A 17,665-nucleotide genomic window follows, 5' to 3' on the forward strand; every position below is an offset into this window, starting at 1 on the left:
GGTTTGTGTTGGGCAGCCTTTCCTCTATGTACTATATATATAAATATACAGTACATGGGGGGATTGGACCCTGCCCTGCATAAAGCTGGAGCAGAACAGGGGATTGGAGACTGCAGAGCTTAGAGTCCTGCAGTTCCTAACACAAATGTTGGTGGCAGCAGAGGGGGCCGTGTCACTCCTTGCTACTGCCACTTATTGGAAGTGAGTATATATGTAAAATAAAGTTACATTACAAAGTTATAAAACTTAACTAAGCATCGTATTAAAAACTTTTTTTGGGGGAGGGATCTTCTGCACCGAGACCGTCTTTCATATTTTTCAGGCAGCCAAACTAATATAGGCAAGTATTGGAAATCCACCACTATACCCTCTGAAGCCTCTCACACCTTATGGCATTCCAAAATTGAATATTTATGGCAGGCTCTGGTAATATTTATTATGGTTTTTAGGTTGGCCATTTTTGGCTTATTTTATTTTTTAAAAACAAACAAAAACAGCTGTAAAATCCATTCTGTTGCTATTGTGTAATGACACTGCATGTCACACAGTCTAATGATACTACTGTGTTGTTTGGATATATATATGTATGACATTTCTTATAATAAAAAAACAAATAATATCTTTTGTCTCCAGAGTACCCCTTTAAGGTGCCATGCTGTATCGGTATGTCTTGATGCCATAAGGGTGTATGGGACACACAGAGGAGTTTGGCCTGCTCCCTACCTGGTGTCTGCCAATGAACCTGGGGAGGTGATCTGTCCAACGAATGGTCCAAAATATTTAAAGTATAATGTTACTGATCCTGCACGGTAAAAGGTGTAAATGGGGGGGGGGGGGGGGAAATAACACCAGAACTGTGTTTCTTGGTCTTATTACATCCCAGAAAAAATGTATAAGTAATCAAAACATCCAGTAATGACTTTAGATGACTATAGTGGAAAAAATCATAAGGATCAGAATATGATGACTTAAATGAAATTTCATTTTATTCTTTACTATTAAAACTTAACAAAATGAAGCAAAGTATTAATGTAACTGTACTGCCCTGAAAGCGCTGCAGAATCTGATGGCGCTATATAAATTTATTATTATTATTATTATTATTATTATTATTATATGGACAACATGTCAGTTTTACTGATCAGTTAAATATTACCACTCCCCCTCCCTATTAGCGCAATTGCATTTTTTAATTTTGATTTTTTTTTTTTTCACCTCAAAAATATTTTTGTTTGCAATTTTACAGTAGACTGTATGGAAAAGAGAAGGGTGTCTTTACAAGGAACAGTTGATCTGACCAAAAAAATAAGCTCTGAGGTGGCCTCTAGATATAAATATAAAAACAAAGAGGAAAAAAATAAAATGCAAAAAATGTCCTTAAAGGGTTAAGATGGAAGGAGTGCAGTCTGTTTGACTGCTTACAGTTGTTTTTATTAATATTATTATTTTTATTCTATGGCTACCTTTGTCTATATGGGTTATTAAACATTCCTGGCTGATGTTCCGATACCTGTAGCCTTATAGCTTTTTCTCTTAAATTTGAGTTGAACAAACCATTTTGACTTCATCTTTGTTCTAACCCCGATGAGTTGTTGCCATAATAGAATTTTATTTAGATTTATTTTATGCAATTTCATGTTTGGCCTCATCCCGTTAATCATGCCCCTCCTTGCCAAAAAAAAAAATGTACTTGTGAATCAGAATTCACAATGAGTTAATTACAGTGCAAAGCTTATTCTTTCTAATGAAAATATTGGATTTTTCCTGTTTTGTTGTATTGACTATTTTTCCAAAATTGGTAATAAGACCTGACCCCGTATTAGATGTCATTACTGAATTCACACGTAGCCCATGAAACAGAGAAGTCATTGCTGGGGCAGCTGTTAAATCAATGTGGAAATTGGTGTGGCCTTGACCAGGTTAAGACTCTCTTGCACCCATAAAGATTGTATGCTTAGGATGGACTGATAGACAAATATTATTAGTCTTTATAAATTAACTTTTATTATATGGTATCCTCTAAGCACATTAATTTCCTTTTAAATAAATGTAAATTCAGAAATTTGCTAAATATGTCCAAATATACTAAGAATATTTTTGTTCATTTAATTTTTCCAATTAGCAAATTTTTTTTATTACCTTATAATTAATTTGGATTCCAACACAAAGTATTTGTATGGAAATATTCAGCACTTTTCAAAACTAATTAGATTTTTTTTCGTAAAATTGGTTCAAACATATTTGACCATTAACTGATATCGTTTCCTTTGTAAATATAAATTTACTTTTAACTAACTATTGGTAATTATGATTACATTGCCATTTGAAGCATTTTTCAACTTTTTTCATCGCGGTTTGTGGCTATGTTCACACAACATCAAAATGACAGACTTTTTATATACTTTTTTCTAGATAAAATTGAAAAATATAACTAATACTTTTAATTAATTAAAGCATTCTGCTCAGCTTTTCTGCCTTTTTTAAAATAATTATATGGGCACTAGTCTACATGTTTTGAGGACATTCCTATACTGTAAAATACTAATAGTTTTAAGTATTTTGGCTCCTAAAATAAATCTTTAGAATGAAAATAGAATTAAGTAATTAGGAATGTGCAACAGGTCTTTTTAGTCCATGGAGGAAATCCATGGAGTTGTAGAAATACAGGCTCAAGTTCCGAAAGGCTTAACAAATCACTTTAAAATTCAAAGTCAATTTTTGAATTCAAGCTGTATACAGAGAAGAAACAGAAACGTTAGGCTAGATTCACACGTTTCTTATGTATGGTCCGTGCACGGACGTTTGCTACAGAACAAACTTTATGATGCTGTGAGCTTCGAAACTGTTAAATCTCTGTGCTACTGTACTGACACAGCGTGGACTGACTGTATAAACAGAACATGTGAAGGTAGGATGAAGGTGCGATGTTACATGATATTGATGTGACTAATTTACTACCCATTTTCTGTTAGTTAATTCTTTGATTCAAAATTTTGAATTTAATTTTTAGTATGCCTTTTTAATTTATTCTTAGACATTTATGGTTTAACCTATTGCAAGTGGAATCTCTCTATATATACGGTATATAAGGGCATAGTACAGCATATCTGTTTTGAAATATTTGAAAATTCTTGTTTGTTGGATTTCTGTAAAGAAATTGATTTGTGTTGTGGATTTATTTTAATTATCCTGATTTGTAGATTTTCAATTTGCTTATTCCGCATCTAAATCCATAACCGATCTGCATCAAATTCTGCATGATTTCCATATTTTCATTCAGAATAGCTTCAGTTTTTCCATTTAATTTAAGATTTTATTGCATAGTTCAAATATGAGAATGCTTGATAACTTTTAAGTGATAAGAAGGTTTGCTGCATACGTAGTGCACGGTGATGGGTAGAAGTTGGACACTAGGGGTCACTGGAGATTGAAAATCATGAACTATTTTTATTCTAGCTACGACCAAATGAGAGCAAAGTAGCATTTAAATCTGGATTTTATCATGAATGTAAAAATAATTTTTTTAACTAGAATTTTTTTTGTATAAAAATCTTTAAGCAATGTTAATGAATTTTATTCCTAAATTATTTAGAATAGAAAATGGTTTGGATCTTGGCCAATAATAAAATCCTCCTTTGAAAAGTATTTAGCATGTTGTGTGTAACTGCAGTGTTGCTGTGTGTAACTGTAATATGTGCTTTTTTGGGAAACCTGTGTAGGATGTGCAGACAAACTCCTCTCTGTAGTCACACATTGGAGGTGACGTTTGGCTTTAGGAGTAGTATAACGGCTGCCTACTGATTATTGTTAAAGCCTATGGATCTGCACATTCAGCTAAAGCGCCGTGAGTGTCAAGTCAGGATATCCGTGGTGGCAATTTTCTTTTTTTTTTCATCGTTGTTATTTCTTTTTTTTGTCATTTCTTTATAGATGATTGTCAGCATTGTCCATCTATTCCACCCTTTAGTTCTGTTACAAAAAATATTAAGGGGGAAGTTATTATTTAGGGCATGTCTGCCTTCCGCTGTATCTATGTTTATTATTGTGTAGTGTGTGCATAATCGACAAAAAGTTGTATGTGACACCATAAATTTGAACTAATCCACACAAAGTCGCACTTATAACCTACAAATAAGACTGCCCAGTGTTGGTGTAGATTTGCGCACATCATAAATGAAAATTGCATATGAGGCTAACCGTAAATAAAGATCTCATTTTTCAATTAGATGGTGGATCAGAAACAAGATGTTGCAAATTTTTGATTACACAATTAATAAGTTCCCCCTTAGGTGATTTTAATGCTTCTTTTATATCACACTAACAAACCTCACCAGTGATGACGTGTAAATAGCAGATTTATGTAAGTGGTTACACGTGTCGTGATAAATTTTCACAAATCCACTCAAACTCACACTGAAAACCTACAAATAAAGCTGGTGTACATTTGCACAAACATTTGAGCAAAAAAAAATCACACATAATAAAGATTTCATTTCACCGCACAAATTCTTCCCATTGGAAGTCTGACCAGAAACAAATTTTTCTAGCAAATCGACGACTTTGTGACAAAAAACACAACCACATCATTAGTAAATTACTCCCATTTTGCCTTCGAATCCCAATATCTAAAAAAGGTTTATTTATTTTTTTCTTTCAAATCAGCTAGTTTCAGACAGTTGTACAGATCTGTAATGGTGTGTTTACACAGAGAGCTTTATCTGACAGATTTTTTTAAGCCAAAGCCAGGAATGGATTCTCTTTCCTGTATTACCTGTTCTCTGTCAATAGTTTGTTCTGGCCTTTGGCTTAAAATATCTGTCAGATAAATCTCTGTGTAAACGCATCATAAATTACTTCTATTGAAAAATCTCTAGTCTTCTAGCACTTATCAGCTGCTGTATGTCCTGCAGGAAGTGGTGTATTTGCTCCAATCTGACTTAGTGCTTTCTGCTGCCGCCTCTGTCCATGTCAGGAACTGTCCAGAGCAGGAGAGATTTTCTATAGGGATTTTTTACTGCTCCGGACAGTTCCTGACCTGGACAGAGGTGGCAGCAGAGAGCACTGTGTCAGACTGGAAAGAATACATTACTTTCTGCAGGACATACAGTAACTGATAAGTACTGAAAGAGTTGAGATTAGAGATGAGCGAACCGGGTTCGGGTTTGAGTTGATCTGAACCCGAACGTTTGGTATTTGATTAGCGGGGGCTGCTGAACTTGGATAAAGCTCTAAGGTTGTCTGGAAAACATGGATACAGCCAATGACTATACCCATGATTTCCACATAGCCTTAGGGCTTTATCCAACTTCAGCAGCCACCGCTAATCAAATGCCGAAAGTTCGGGTTTGGATGGACTCGAGTATGCTCCAGGTTCGCTCATCTCTAGTTGAGATTTTTTAAAACTAATTACAAATCTGTATAACTTTTTGACACCAGTTGATTTGAAAGTTATTTATTTCTTTATTTTTTTTGCAGGAGTACCTTGTTAATCATTGACTAAAAGAGAGCCATTTTTTATTTAGTTTGTTTATGCTCTTTTTCTACTGTAAATATTTCCCTATACATACAGATATTCTTTTTTTTTTCTCCAATCAAATTTTTATTGAAGAAGATGAAACATAGAACAACAAAGAGCGAGTTGAAACATAAAGGTCTCGCAGGACCTTGCAAGTGAAAAAGGCATAATAACAAGCTCTATGGGTCATAAATATTTTTTTTAACAAATTTTGTGCAGATAACTGCTAGAGAAGACAGTTGCTCAGTGTGGGGTAGGAACTATACATAATAGTAAATTCCTATAACAATAACATCATATTGTAAAAAGGAAACAATATGTAAAACATAGGAAAACTAAACATAATGAGACGGAACAAAATAACACTGTAGATTAATAAGACGCTATTGTGGAATGTTGCTAAGGGTAACAGAACAAGGTTGTAGATATATTTGTGACATACTTGTATTAGGATTATGGCAACTTCTAAGATTCGGTAGAGGGAGAGGCCAGATAGCCGTTATAGAAGGTAAGCCAAGGGGTCCAAATGGAAAGGAATTTATCATGGGTACCATTTTCCCAACTGCATAGCTCTTCTAAGCGAGCTATTTGTTGAGTCTTTTCAATCCATTCTTTAAATGTTGGGGGTGATTCATCTCTCCAATGGAGAGGGACTAGCAATTTAGCTGCTGTTAGTAAAAATGTAGGGAGATGGTTACGGGCTGGAGTAAATGTAGGTGATGGAACCCATAAGAGTATAAGGGTAGGATCTAAAGGGATATCACAACCACATATGTTGCGTATATGTTGAGTAACTATAGACCAATAATTTTTTAATTTAGGACAAGTGAGCCAAATATGAGAAAGTGTCCCTGTATGGGTTTTACATCTCCAACAATGGTCATTATCTAAAATGTTCATTTTTCTCAAGAGATGGGGTGTTCTATACCATCTAGTGGTCAGTTTGTACGAATTTTCTTGTATTTTCACACATCTTGAAAAGCCATGCGAGTTTTTATAAATCTGTAATACTGTAGATTTAGAGAAGGAAAGGTCTAGTTCCTTTTCCCAGGCAGCTATAAAAGAAGGTTTACATGTTGCTTCAAGAGTCAATAGGCCTTTATACACCCTCGAGATCAAGCCTTTGGGGAGCTGTTCCATATTTAAGTAACACTCTAACCAAGAGGCTTCTCTGTATTTTGGAAAGGTAGTGAGAAACCTCTGACATTCTTTTCTGAACATTTCTGTATATAGGGTATGTGAACCTCCAGGTAGTGTTTTCCCTAATAATGTTTCTAAAGCTGGGATATCATCAATGGATTTAATATGTGGATAAGAGGATAGGTGAAGAAGGTTATTCCAGGGTGGCTCTAAAAGTGCTGGAGAATTATTTGAAAATATAGGAATAAGACCTATTGGCATGTGTGGTGGGGGATCTTTAGTCGCTAGGGTCTTAAGGAAGTAGTTTTGCCAAACATCCAAAGTGCCATTCAATAAAGGTCCCACCCATTTGCCTGAATATTTACAGTTAGTCCATAAGCATAGGAGGTGTTGTTTTCCCAGTATATGTTTCTCCAAGCGGATGTACAATGGAGATGATTTCACATTAGCAAGTGATATCCATCGAGTTAGATGGATTGCACAATAATATAACTTCAGATCAGGAAGACCACATCCTCCTGAATTTTTCTGTTGTCTCATATAAGAATGCGCTACTCTAGGACTGGAATGGTTCCAGATGAATTTGGAGCATATTGATCTCCACTTGGAGAAAAATGCAGCAGGAATTTTAATTGGGACGGATTGGAGCAAATATAGAGCCTGTGGCAGAATATACGTTTTAACAATATTTTTCCTGCCTAACCAGGAAACATATGGAATTGTCAGTTCGTCTAATTGTTTAGAGACCTTTGACAGAAGAGGTTTAAAGTTAAGGTCATATAAATCATTGAGGTTAGCAGATACTAATATACCAAGGTAATTGATAGATCTAGGTGGCCATGTAAATGGTGCTAATTTTTTAATTTCGGGCAGCTTTGAAATCGGTATAGTGATATTTAGTGCTTCTGATTTATTATAATTGATTTTGAAATTGGAAAGTCTACCAAAATCTCTGAAAATGTTTAATAGTGCGGGGAAGGCTTGTTTTGGGTTGGAGATAAATATTAACAAATCATCCGCGAAGGCGGCTGTGGTATGGGTAGTAGAGCCAATTTTAAGACCTTTTATTGTGGGAGTTTGTATAATTTTTTGAAGTAGTATTTCCATTGTTAGGATGAAAAGAGAAGGTGACAATGGGCATCCCTGTCTAGTACCGTTTCGAATATGGAACCTATCTGAAAGGGTGCCATTTACCCTGATTCTAGCTGATGGTTCAGTGTAAAGGGACATTATAGCTGAAATAAATTGTAGTGGAAATCCAAATCTCTTTAATGATTCTGAGAGAAAATCCCAGGCTACTCTATCGAATGCCTTCTCGGCATCAGTGCCGAGAAGGACTAAGGGAGTTTGGGTTCTTTTAGCAAAATGAATGCCATGTAGTACTCTTGAGGTATTAAATTTACCTTCCCTGCCCGTAACGAAACCTGTCTGCTCTTCTGTAATACAGATATTCTTATAAATGATGTGTATATATTTAAAAAAGGATATATAATTATTTTATTTTTCTTTATTTTAAATTTTTTAAACAAAAAAAATTAGGGGCCAAGGAGAATGTTTTCTTTGTCAATTTTATACAGATGTACAAAGTCTATATAATATATATATATATATATATATATATATATATATATATATATATATTTAAACTTTTTTATCTGGAATTTTGAATTGAATCTAAAATATTCATGCTGTGAAACGTAAGAATTGTGTTTTGTTCCCTTGTGTGTGTGTGTGGTAAAGCAGACATCACCCGTGTGGTCACTGGAATCATCTAGAAGATGTTTTATTATATATAAACAATAATATTTGCTTAGTTCTGTGGAATATCTTGGAATTCCTGTTTTTTGCTCAAGAGGTCACTTCATGTAGGCCTCCTGCTAATATGCAGCCACACCTGTCCAAATAATTTATAAAATAGACAAGCTAATATTTATAAAAAATATTGACTTTATGTGTATTATAAAAAAAAACATTTCCAGTAAAGTTGTAAAGGGCAAGTGTGGACCAGCAGGGCCACATTACTGGTTTGGGTTTGAGCTGCTTGCATAGGAACTGTCTAAGTAGCCCCTAGATTTTAACCCTTTAACTGTCTACTACAATGATCTGCCCTTGCTAATGCCTACCAAGTCGTTACCTGTGAGAATGGTCCCGGTGTGGTTGGTGGCTAGCCTAGTGGACCAAGAGGCATTGGGAAGACATGCAGAGACAAGTACAGGTACAGGCTGAGGACATTGGCAGGCAGCATACTGGCATAGTCAGATGTAAGCCAACTGGTCGGAGTAGGAAGCACAGGTATGTAGTACAGACAGAGAGTACGTGTGCACCCTATGGGTCGAAGGGGGAGCAACAGAAGCAGAAAGACAGTGGAGCACTGAGAGGGAGCGCGGATCCAACAGCTATGCCCTCCAGGAGGCACAGAACAATAGCAGGACTGGACCGTCAGCATTACAAAAGAAGAAACTGTGATTGGCGGCACTTGGGCTTTTCTACACTCCTGAAGGCTGAATGCCCTTATGAAACAAAAAGGACATGTCTGTGGCTCTTAGGTTCCTAAGGGTGGTATTACAAGGGCCAATGGGGGCCGATAATACCTGTAAACGAACCCCGATCTACTAGATCGGCATTCGTTTACTGGGCCTATTACACGGCCCAATAATCATTTAGCGAGGGCTGCAGGGACATATTTACCGATGTCCTTGCAGCCCTTGCTGAAACTATATACTTTACCTATCCACGCTCCAGGGCTGCTCTTGCTCCTTTTCTCCCCGGGTCCCGCACGCTCTAGCTGACAGGCCACTCAGCCAATCACAGGCCGGGACCGCCGCCCTGGAGCGTGGGTAGGTAATGTATATCGTCAGTCGCCGGCCGCGCACCGCTATTACACGTAGCTGTGCATGGTCGGCTCCCGACAAATATAGGTTCTAACCTATATCAACGATCAGCTTATGATTGTTGTAATCGGTTGATTGTTGTATTTATTACACGGAGCGATAATCGGCCGAATCGGCCCAATTCGGCCGATTATCATTCTGTGTAATAGTACCTTAACTCTTAGCAACTGGGCAGCTATTTCTTGGGAAGCGAGGGGATAAAGGGAGAGCATAGAGACCAGATAAAGGGGACCCTTGTCCACTACCCTTGCAGGCCATTTAAAATCTCAAGGGAATAGATGAGTCTTTTCTGCTGTAATAGAGAGCCTGCATCAGCAACATACTGTGTTATCATTTTTTTCGCACAATTTTTCATTTGATATATAGATAAAAACAGTAACTGACCTGCTGATACCCCAATTAAAGTTACTACTAAGACATTTAAATACTTAGGGATGATCATTGGTCGCACTCCTGAATCACTTTATCATCTAAATTACCCCTGTTATTTCAAAAAATCTTAGCTGATCTCAAAAGGTGGGAGGGACTTCCACTTTCATTTTTGGGAAAATGTCATTTGGTTAGAATGCTTAGTTTTTCAAATTACTATACCAACTATAAACTATCCCACTACTGCTTTTGTCACCAGGATGTTACGAGGGTCCAGTCTGCCTTCTCGAGATATATATGGTCAGGTAAGAGACCTAGAATTGAAATAGCTAAATTACAACTTCCTAGATCTAAAGGTGGGATAAACTTCCCGGATTTAAGGAGATACAATGTTGTGTGCTTATTAAGACACGGCATAGACTGGATCCAGGGCTCAAACTTCTACTCTAATTTGGCTATAGAGGCGGAATTGGCCGCCTCTATATTCAGCACTACCACCTGAGATTAAACAAACTTTAATACTAAAGGATACTATAGCAACTTGGAAGATTGTAAGGAAGCTGTATTATCTGCCGCAATTACTATCCAGATACCATCCCCTATGGGGACATCCTGAATTCATTCAGGGTAGAGAGAACCCAATGTTTAAGAAATGGAGGTCGGCAGGGATTAATTCTCTGCACCAGATGTTTCACCAACAAGAACATAGATCCCTTACTTTCTCTTAAGTTTTGTATCAAGTACTCGCTGCAACCATCTCAATTGTTGACCTATTCCCAAGTTATGGGGTTTCTAACCTCAGGACTGAGGAACCTATCTTCTTTAACAAAACTTACAGAGATGGATGCAATGATTAATGAGCCTTCAGCCAACCCATCTTTATCCTACCTATATTTTAAGTTGGGAACCTGGTCTAATGAATCTCCTAGTGCCAGTATGTTTAACAAATGGGCAACTATCTTTGACCACAATGACTTACCGAAAAAGATTCTGGAAGGATGGGCTGTTATAAGAAGAGTGATCCCTAGTGAGCGATGGCAAGAAACGCAATATAGGCTCATGCACCCTTTGGCGCTAGACAGACTATTGGCATGCCTAAAATGCAATCAGGCAACTACTGACCTGACTCTAGCATATGGACCTGTCAATATACTCAGCAATTTTGGACCCAATTAATAGCTCTACTTCAGACTAAGTGACAGATCTACCTCTATTTCCACAACTGCTCCTATTCCACTCTGTTCCGGAATCGTTAAAGGTGTCATTGGCGTTATGTGCCTTTCTACTAGTTGCCAAAAGATGTATATTACAAAGGTGGTTGGAACCTGCTCTTGTTTTCATAACGGAAGTGCTAGCACAGATGAAACATTATCTTTTCCTTGACGGAGTGGAGTTGGAGAGATTAAAAAAGGTGAACACCACAACATTTAAAAAAAAAAAATGGAAACACTTTTTATAGTAAAATTCCTTTCGGATCAAGAAATTAAGGACCTGATGACACAATTTTTGTTGGTACAAAATGGTACCTAACATCTGAGCTAGCAGGGTCACTGGGACGCTTGAAAATTACAGGAAATCCGGTGTAGCCATAAGACTCATAACTAAAAAATGTTTCATTTTTCTTTATCTTATTTAGCTCTCATTTCTACATCTGTGGAGGGGTGGTAGGGGGAGGCGGGGTAGATAGGGGGAATTTTGTTGTTGTGGTACAGTATTTTGTATTGCCCGTCAAACAATATTTATTACATCAATTTGGACTCATGATGTGAATATGTCCAAATGCCGTTTTGTATAACTTTCTATGGAGAAAACTAATAAAAAGAGTTTAAAAATTGTACACACTAGCAAAGTACAGCTCTGGAGTAAAGGGTATGTACTTGGGATTAGTACAGGATAAGTAATGTAATGTACATACACTGTGACCCCACCAGCAGAATAGTGAGTGCAGCTCTGGGGTATAATGGAGGATGTAATTTAGGGTCAGTATCTTTTTTTTTTTTTTTTTTTTTGGTCAGTATCCTATATATGACTAGCTTTGAAATGGCTGTTTGGAGTCACCACCAGCATTGAAAGAACTTAAGAACTGCAATCTGTACTTACCGCACTGAAGGCCCTTTAACACGGGATAATTATCGTAACAAGACTTTCTAGGAACCCTACAGATTTGGAGTAAGGGGACCTATTTTACCAATGCACATTGGTTGCTCTTTTTAGCCACTAATGCCATAAGATGGGATTGGTTGAAAAATGTTTAATAAAAACTATCTGGTTGAAAAAATTAGATGTGATTGGTATTTTTGTTGGCCGACACCATTGGTGACCTGAATGATATTTTTCTTTAGTGCTTTGGCTTTTCCATCATATGTATCTCAGTTTCCTTTCCATTACATTGGGTAGATGTGAAATGATTGGATTTAGCAGATTTTCTGTGATTTTTGAAAAGTGTTTCCTGAAGAACCCATGTGCAGTCTGTTCTTACCATGTTATGTTTGTCTTTATAAAGACAGCATGTGTGGCCAAACTGTGCCGGCCGGTGTTACTTGACAGATGCATAGGTTACTATTTAAAAAAAACAAAAAAAAACATTGAACAGACCCTACAGAGGTTGAGGACACTTACCGGAATTGCCAGCGACAAATATTATTTTAAAGAGTACTTAATCACCCAAGTATCAGTAGCTGCTAAAATAGCTCTCCTCTCATTCCTGAGCACATCTGTAATTCCTTCAGAGATTTGTGGCAGTCAGTTTGGAAAAGTCTGAGTTAGGAAAATTTGTGCCGCTATTTTAGGGGGGAGTTCAGAAAGATGAGCCATGGCGGTGATGTATCTCTTGCAAATTAATCGGCGAACTTTACATGACTCGGTAGTGCGCAAATGTGTGTTTATAAAGACTATAAGCCTCACATTCATATGGTGTAGCTTTAAGAACTCAAGATATTTTATGTATCGAAGCTAAAGGGCTTGTCCACGTGATAGGCCATCAATAGTTGATTGGCAGTATGCTGACACCCAGCACCTCGGCCAGTAAGCTGCTTGGCACCTGCACTACAGGGAGAAGTGACTAGGAGTTGAGGCTGCAGTGACCTAGCGCATTCACTACAAGGAGTATGGACTTCCAGTCCCGTTCTCCCTGTAGTGTGGGTACCAGAAGGCTGATGGCCGAACACGCCTCTAATCAGCTATTTACAGCCTATTCTGTGGCTAGGCTTAGATCACCATAGATTCCCATAGTGAGCCGACGTAGGTTGATTAGGAGTAATGGATCTCATATGTTGTACCCATGAAAACATAGCCCAAAGAAGAGACACTTTATCAATTTTTATCTGCATGCAAGAACATGAACCTTGGTTTGGGATTGTTTTTGGTTATGTCACTATGGTCTTCGGCTGACATTGTTCATATGGTGTTTCATTGTGCATCTCCTCCTGACCTCATCTATAAACCAGGGAATGTTGATTGTTATTGTTTAACTTCTTGTTTCCCTCACTGTTTACTGCTCACGCAGATTTCATACTGCACCCAATGTGATTATGCATCCTAAGCAGCTTTACCCGTTGCACGTTAGATCTTCTGCATACACCTTATTGCATGGCAAACGTATAATAAATATTTTTACTAGATTTAAAACGATCCCCTACCCGTAGAAAAACTACCGTAGTTGTTTTGGTTTGACTGCTGGGACCACAATCAATAACAATGGAGCATATCCACCTTTCTTTTACAGAAATTGACCTCCATTCTCATGATTGGTGGGGTTCCTGTTGGTCGAGCCCCTAACAATCACCTAGATAAGCCTGTATCCTGTAGGTAATGGATGACTTTCCATCTTAAAATAACCTCTTCTTCAGTGTCCTCCATTAAGGCATTGAGAATGAATTGTTCTCTATGGATGCATTGTTTATCGATATGTTATTTTATGTTCTTTCCATGGTTGACCATCCTCAACTGGAGGTAAAATATCACTAGTGTTTGCCACATTGGTCCAAAACATGTCCAGCTTTGTTTAATTTTATTTTAAGCAATTGTTGACCAGCAGTCCCCAGGTCGGAGAAGGCACATATTGTAGAATGGTTTTTGAAAAGGGGAAAAAAGGGGAACATTTATTCATCGGAATAAAGACAAGCTCTTAAAATCATGAATTATATTGCAAAAAATTTCTTTCCAGGATTTATTTCCTTTGGGATGTTCTTCTGTGATGTAACTGCCGCACAACCAGGATGTAATAAGAGGTTACAGTGGGGGATTAGGATAAACCGCACATTGATGTGAACCTGACAGGGGCTGATGTGATACAGACATATGGTCTTCTGCCAATGTGATACCTGGCCTTACTATCCATGAAGGAGCTAACCACATGGAGCTCCCAGGCCCATCTAGTCACGGGTCATGCCTTTCAGTCCCGCTCCAGGACTCGGCACGGAGAACTGCATCATATTAAATGGTGTTACATCATTCTGCACGATTCAGGAGCTTTGGACTTCATTACACCGCTCATCTGTCATTTCTTTGTATGCTTTTTTCTTTGTATCTTTTGTATGTTGAATCTTCGGTAATATAATATCCGTACAACAACCACCGTGGTTCATAATACCAGGACAGTCATGGAGACAAAAGAGGTTTTCAGCATATGTATATAACCATGGTGGCCATCATCCACTTTAACTAGACACCGAAATATCAAGTCGGCCCATGGTCCAATTTATACATGGGGCAGATGGTGTATTAGAGAGTATTGTTAATTTTCCCCTCCCCCAATTTAGTGCTATTAAAGGGGAGCTCAACAACCAGTGTTAGTTTCTGAAAAGAATGACCATAAAGCAATTATTCATTTAAAGGGGTAGTGCAGCACTAAGAAATTATTCACAAAATAACACACATTACAAAGTTATACAGCTTTGTAATGTATGTTATGTATGTGAATGGCCCCACTTTCCCGTGTTCCCCGCCCGTGGACCTGGAAGTGTAGTGCAGTATACATACCTGATCCGTGTCGACCGACCCCGTCTGTAATCTTGTCAAAGACGTCATCTTCAGGAGGCCGGCCGACCCGTTCCTGCCGTCCCTCATGCCGGCCCCTCTCTGCAGCGTCATCAGCTGCTCAGCCGCGATTGGCTGAGCATAACTGTGTTCAGCCAATTGCGGCTGAGCACAGTTATGACGCAGCAGAGGGGGGCCGGCAGGAGCGGGTCGGCCGGCCTCCCGAAGATGACGGCCTCCCGAAGATGACGTTGAGACCAGCGGGTACCCAGTGACTGTGAAAACAACCTCAAGTTGATAAGTTCTTTTTTTTATTTTTTGCAGAAATTATTTATTATAGATTTATACTTTTAGAAGTGCAGTGAAGATCAAGAAAATATTAAGGCATAAAGAAAAATTTAATGATAAAAAAAAAACTAAACAAAAAACTACAATTTAAATATAGGTTACATAAATTAAAAGGTTGTTGTTTTTTCTAAATACAAAGCCATACCTTACAGAGCCCGGATAGGGAGAAAAAGAGGGAAGGGAGATTGTCTAATGGAGAAGTCCGGTGGCTAGAGGGGAAGAGAAAAAATAAATAAAGGGGGGGGGGGGGGGAGGTTATTCCACCAAGCACCAATATATGTGTAAGTTGCGTAAGTGTCACTAATGTACCCGAGAAAAAAAACAATAACGATATCAAGCAATTTTCATCACTTTTTTTTACTCCAATGCATCCACCTGGCAGTCATTTTGAATAAGCTTGTCTAGTCTGTTATTTTCCATTTCCTTCACACATGGAAATAAGACCCTGTAGTTACCAATGACATTTCCTGTTTGTGTCTCCCATATAGGACGAATACCATGATGTTCTCAAGTGGATCAAATCAAAGGGGAGCAAAAATGGTTGGATAAAATCTAACAAGATGTCTCTGAAACTCTGCGACTCCCCGCAGCACGACATGGACATCACTCCATCCTTAGCTCCACTCATCACCGGAGAAGAAAGCTTCATGTCCGAGGATTTCAACCTGGACAAATATCGTGAGAACCTCCAAACTGAGAAGCTGGGTAAAGTCGTACTGTTCTCTGAGGTCACCACCTCCACTTTCAGTGTTCTTGATGGGTAAGTTCAGTCCAGAGTTCTTTTACGTTCTACACTTTGTTCTTTGAACCCAACCCTGAAATAGGATTTACTGTAAATGCTAAGGCTGGGTTCACACACTGTATACTTCAGGCAGTATTTGGTCCTCAAGTCAGGTCCTCATAGCAACCAAAACCAGGAGTGGATTGAAAACACAGAAAGGCTCTGTTCACACAATGTTGAAATTGAGTGGATGGCCGTCATATAACGGTAAATAACTGCCATTATTTCAATATAACAGCCGTTGTTTTAAAATAACAGCAAAAATTTGCCATTAAATGACGGCCATCCACTCAATTACAACATTATGTGAACATAGCCTTTCTGTGTTTTCAATCCACTCCTGGTTTTGGTTGCTATACAGCCTCACAAATACAGCCTCAAATATACATAGTGTGAACCCAGCCTAATAGTGTATATGGACAATGTCAATTTTTTATTTCCTGTCGACATATATATATCGACAAAAAATTCTGGCTTCATTAAGCATTCTCTTATACAAAAGCTGACTAGTATGGGCAGGATGTAAACCCCCTACTAGGTAAAGTTGGTTAGTAGAGATAACACCACTGGAGCATGTGCCGATCATTCAGCATTTGAATATCAGTATCTGAAGAAGTTGAATGCAACCCTAGGGAGTCCTGGTAACCATGGATACAGCCATAGGCCCAAATCCCATATTTGATATGAAGGAGGCAGGATTGGCAGAATATATTGTTTATTGAAATATTAGCAAACCATTTCCAGATATTTACATTTGAGGCGCCTGTATAGGACCACTGTCAAATTACAATCTCCATTTTTGTCGGAAGGTTTCCCTGATCATAAGGGGATCACAGAAGGTTTCACAATCCTACAATCAGCTGTTAACTAATTAAACTGAAAAACAAGCCGGAAGGTGTGTGGTAGGACACTTCACCTTCCACCTGTCAATCATTCCTGTCTAGTGCCTCCTTAGGCTTATCCTAGAGCTGATAGACATCCATGTGAGCAGGGGAGTGAAATGCATGCCCACATGCTTCTCTCGGCTCATTCTCCAGGCCAGTTGGGTCTTTGTTGGGCAAATTATTGAAAAATGGGCAAACCTGCTGATTGTGTCGGGCCCAGTCAACAATGTAAAATATATATATAAGACTAGAGATGAGCGCAACTCAAGCATGTTTGAGTGTGATTATTTGGAATTTAAATACTGGGGGCAGCAGAAGTTGGATGCATTCCTAGGGAGTCCTGTAAAACATGGACACAGCCATAGGCTCGAGCTGCACTCATCTTTAACCCCTTCACATCAGAAATATGTTGATATACGTTCCTGCTGAACATACCCCGTGCAGTAGGAATGTATCTATACGTTCCTGACACTGAAGGGGTTTAATGTGTGCGGGACCGATGCAGCGAGAGTGGCCCCGCACACATCAGTGTGCTGGGAGCTGAGGATAATGAGAGGCAGCTGCAAACCCCTTAAACGCAGTGATCTATAGATATCGCGGTGTTTAAGGTACTCAGCGACAGGACAAGCTCCTGTCACTGAGTGATCGCAGCGTGGCTGCGGGGGTCCCAATCGCTTGCTAAGACAAGCGGGGGTAATCCACTTACCTCCGTCCTGTCGGATGGGCGTTCCATGTATAGAGTCTGCTCTACAGTCAAGCT

The 17,665-nt window shown here is 38.5% G+C and overlaps 1 protein-coding gene across 2 annotated transcripts in view; it reads left to right on the forward strand.

Annotated features, from left to right (window-relative positions):
- The window catches only part of HLCS (holocarboxylase synthetase), a 123,853-nt gene that overhangs the window by 23,102 nt on the left and 83,086 nt on the right, over window positions 1-17,665 (forward strand). For both annotated transcript variants that reach the window (XM_069944578.1, XM_069944579.1), the window contains exon 7: window positions 15,729-16,000. In XM_069944578.1, the coding sequence (XP_069800679.1) occupies window positions 15,729-16,000 (272 nt within the window). The remainder of the gene's footprint in view (window positions 1-15,728; window positions 16,001-17,665) is intronic.

Source organism: Dendropsophus ebraccatus, chromosome 11 (genome assembly GCF_027789765.1).
Source record: "Dendropsophus ebraccatus isolate aDenEbr1 chromosome 11, aDenEbr1.pat, whole genome shotgun sequence".
NCBI lineage: Eukaryota > Metazoa > Chordata > Amphibia > Anura > Hylidae > Dendropsophus > Dendropsophus ebraccatus.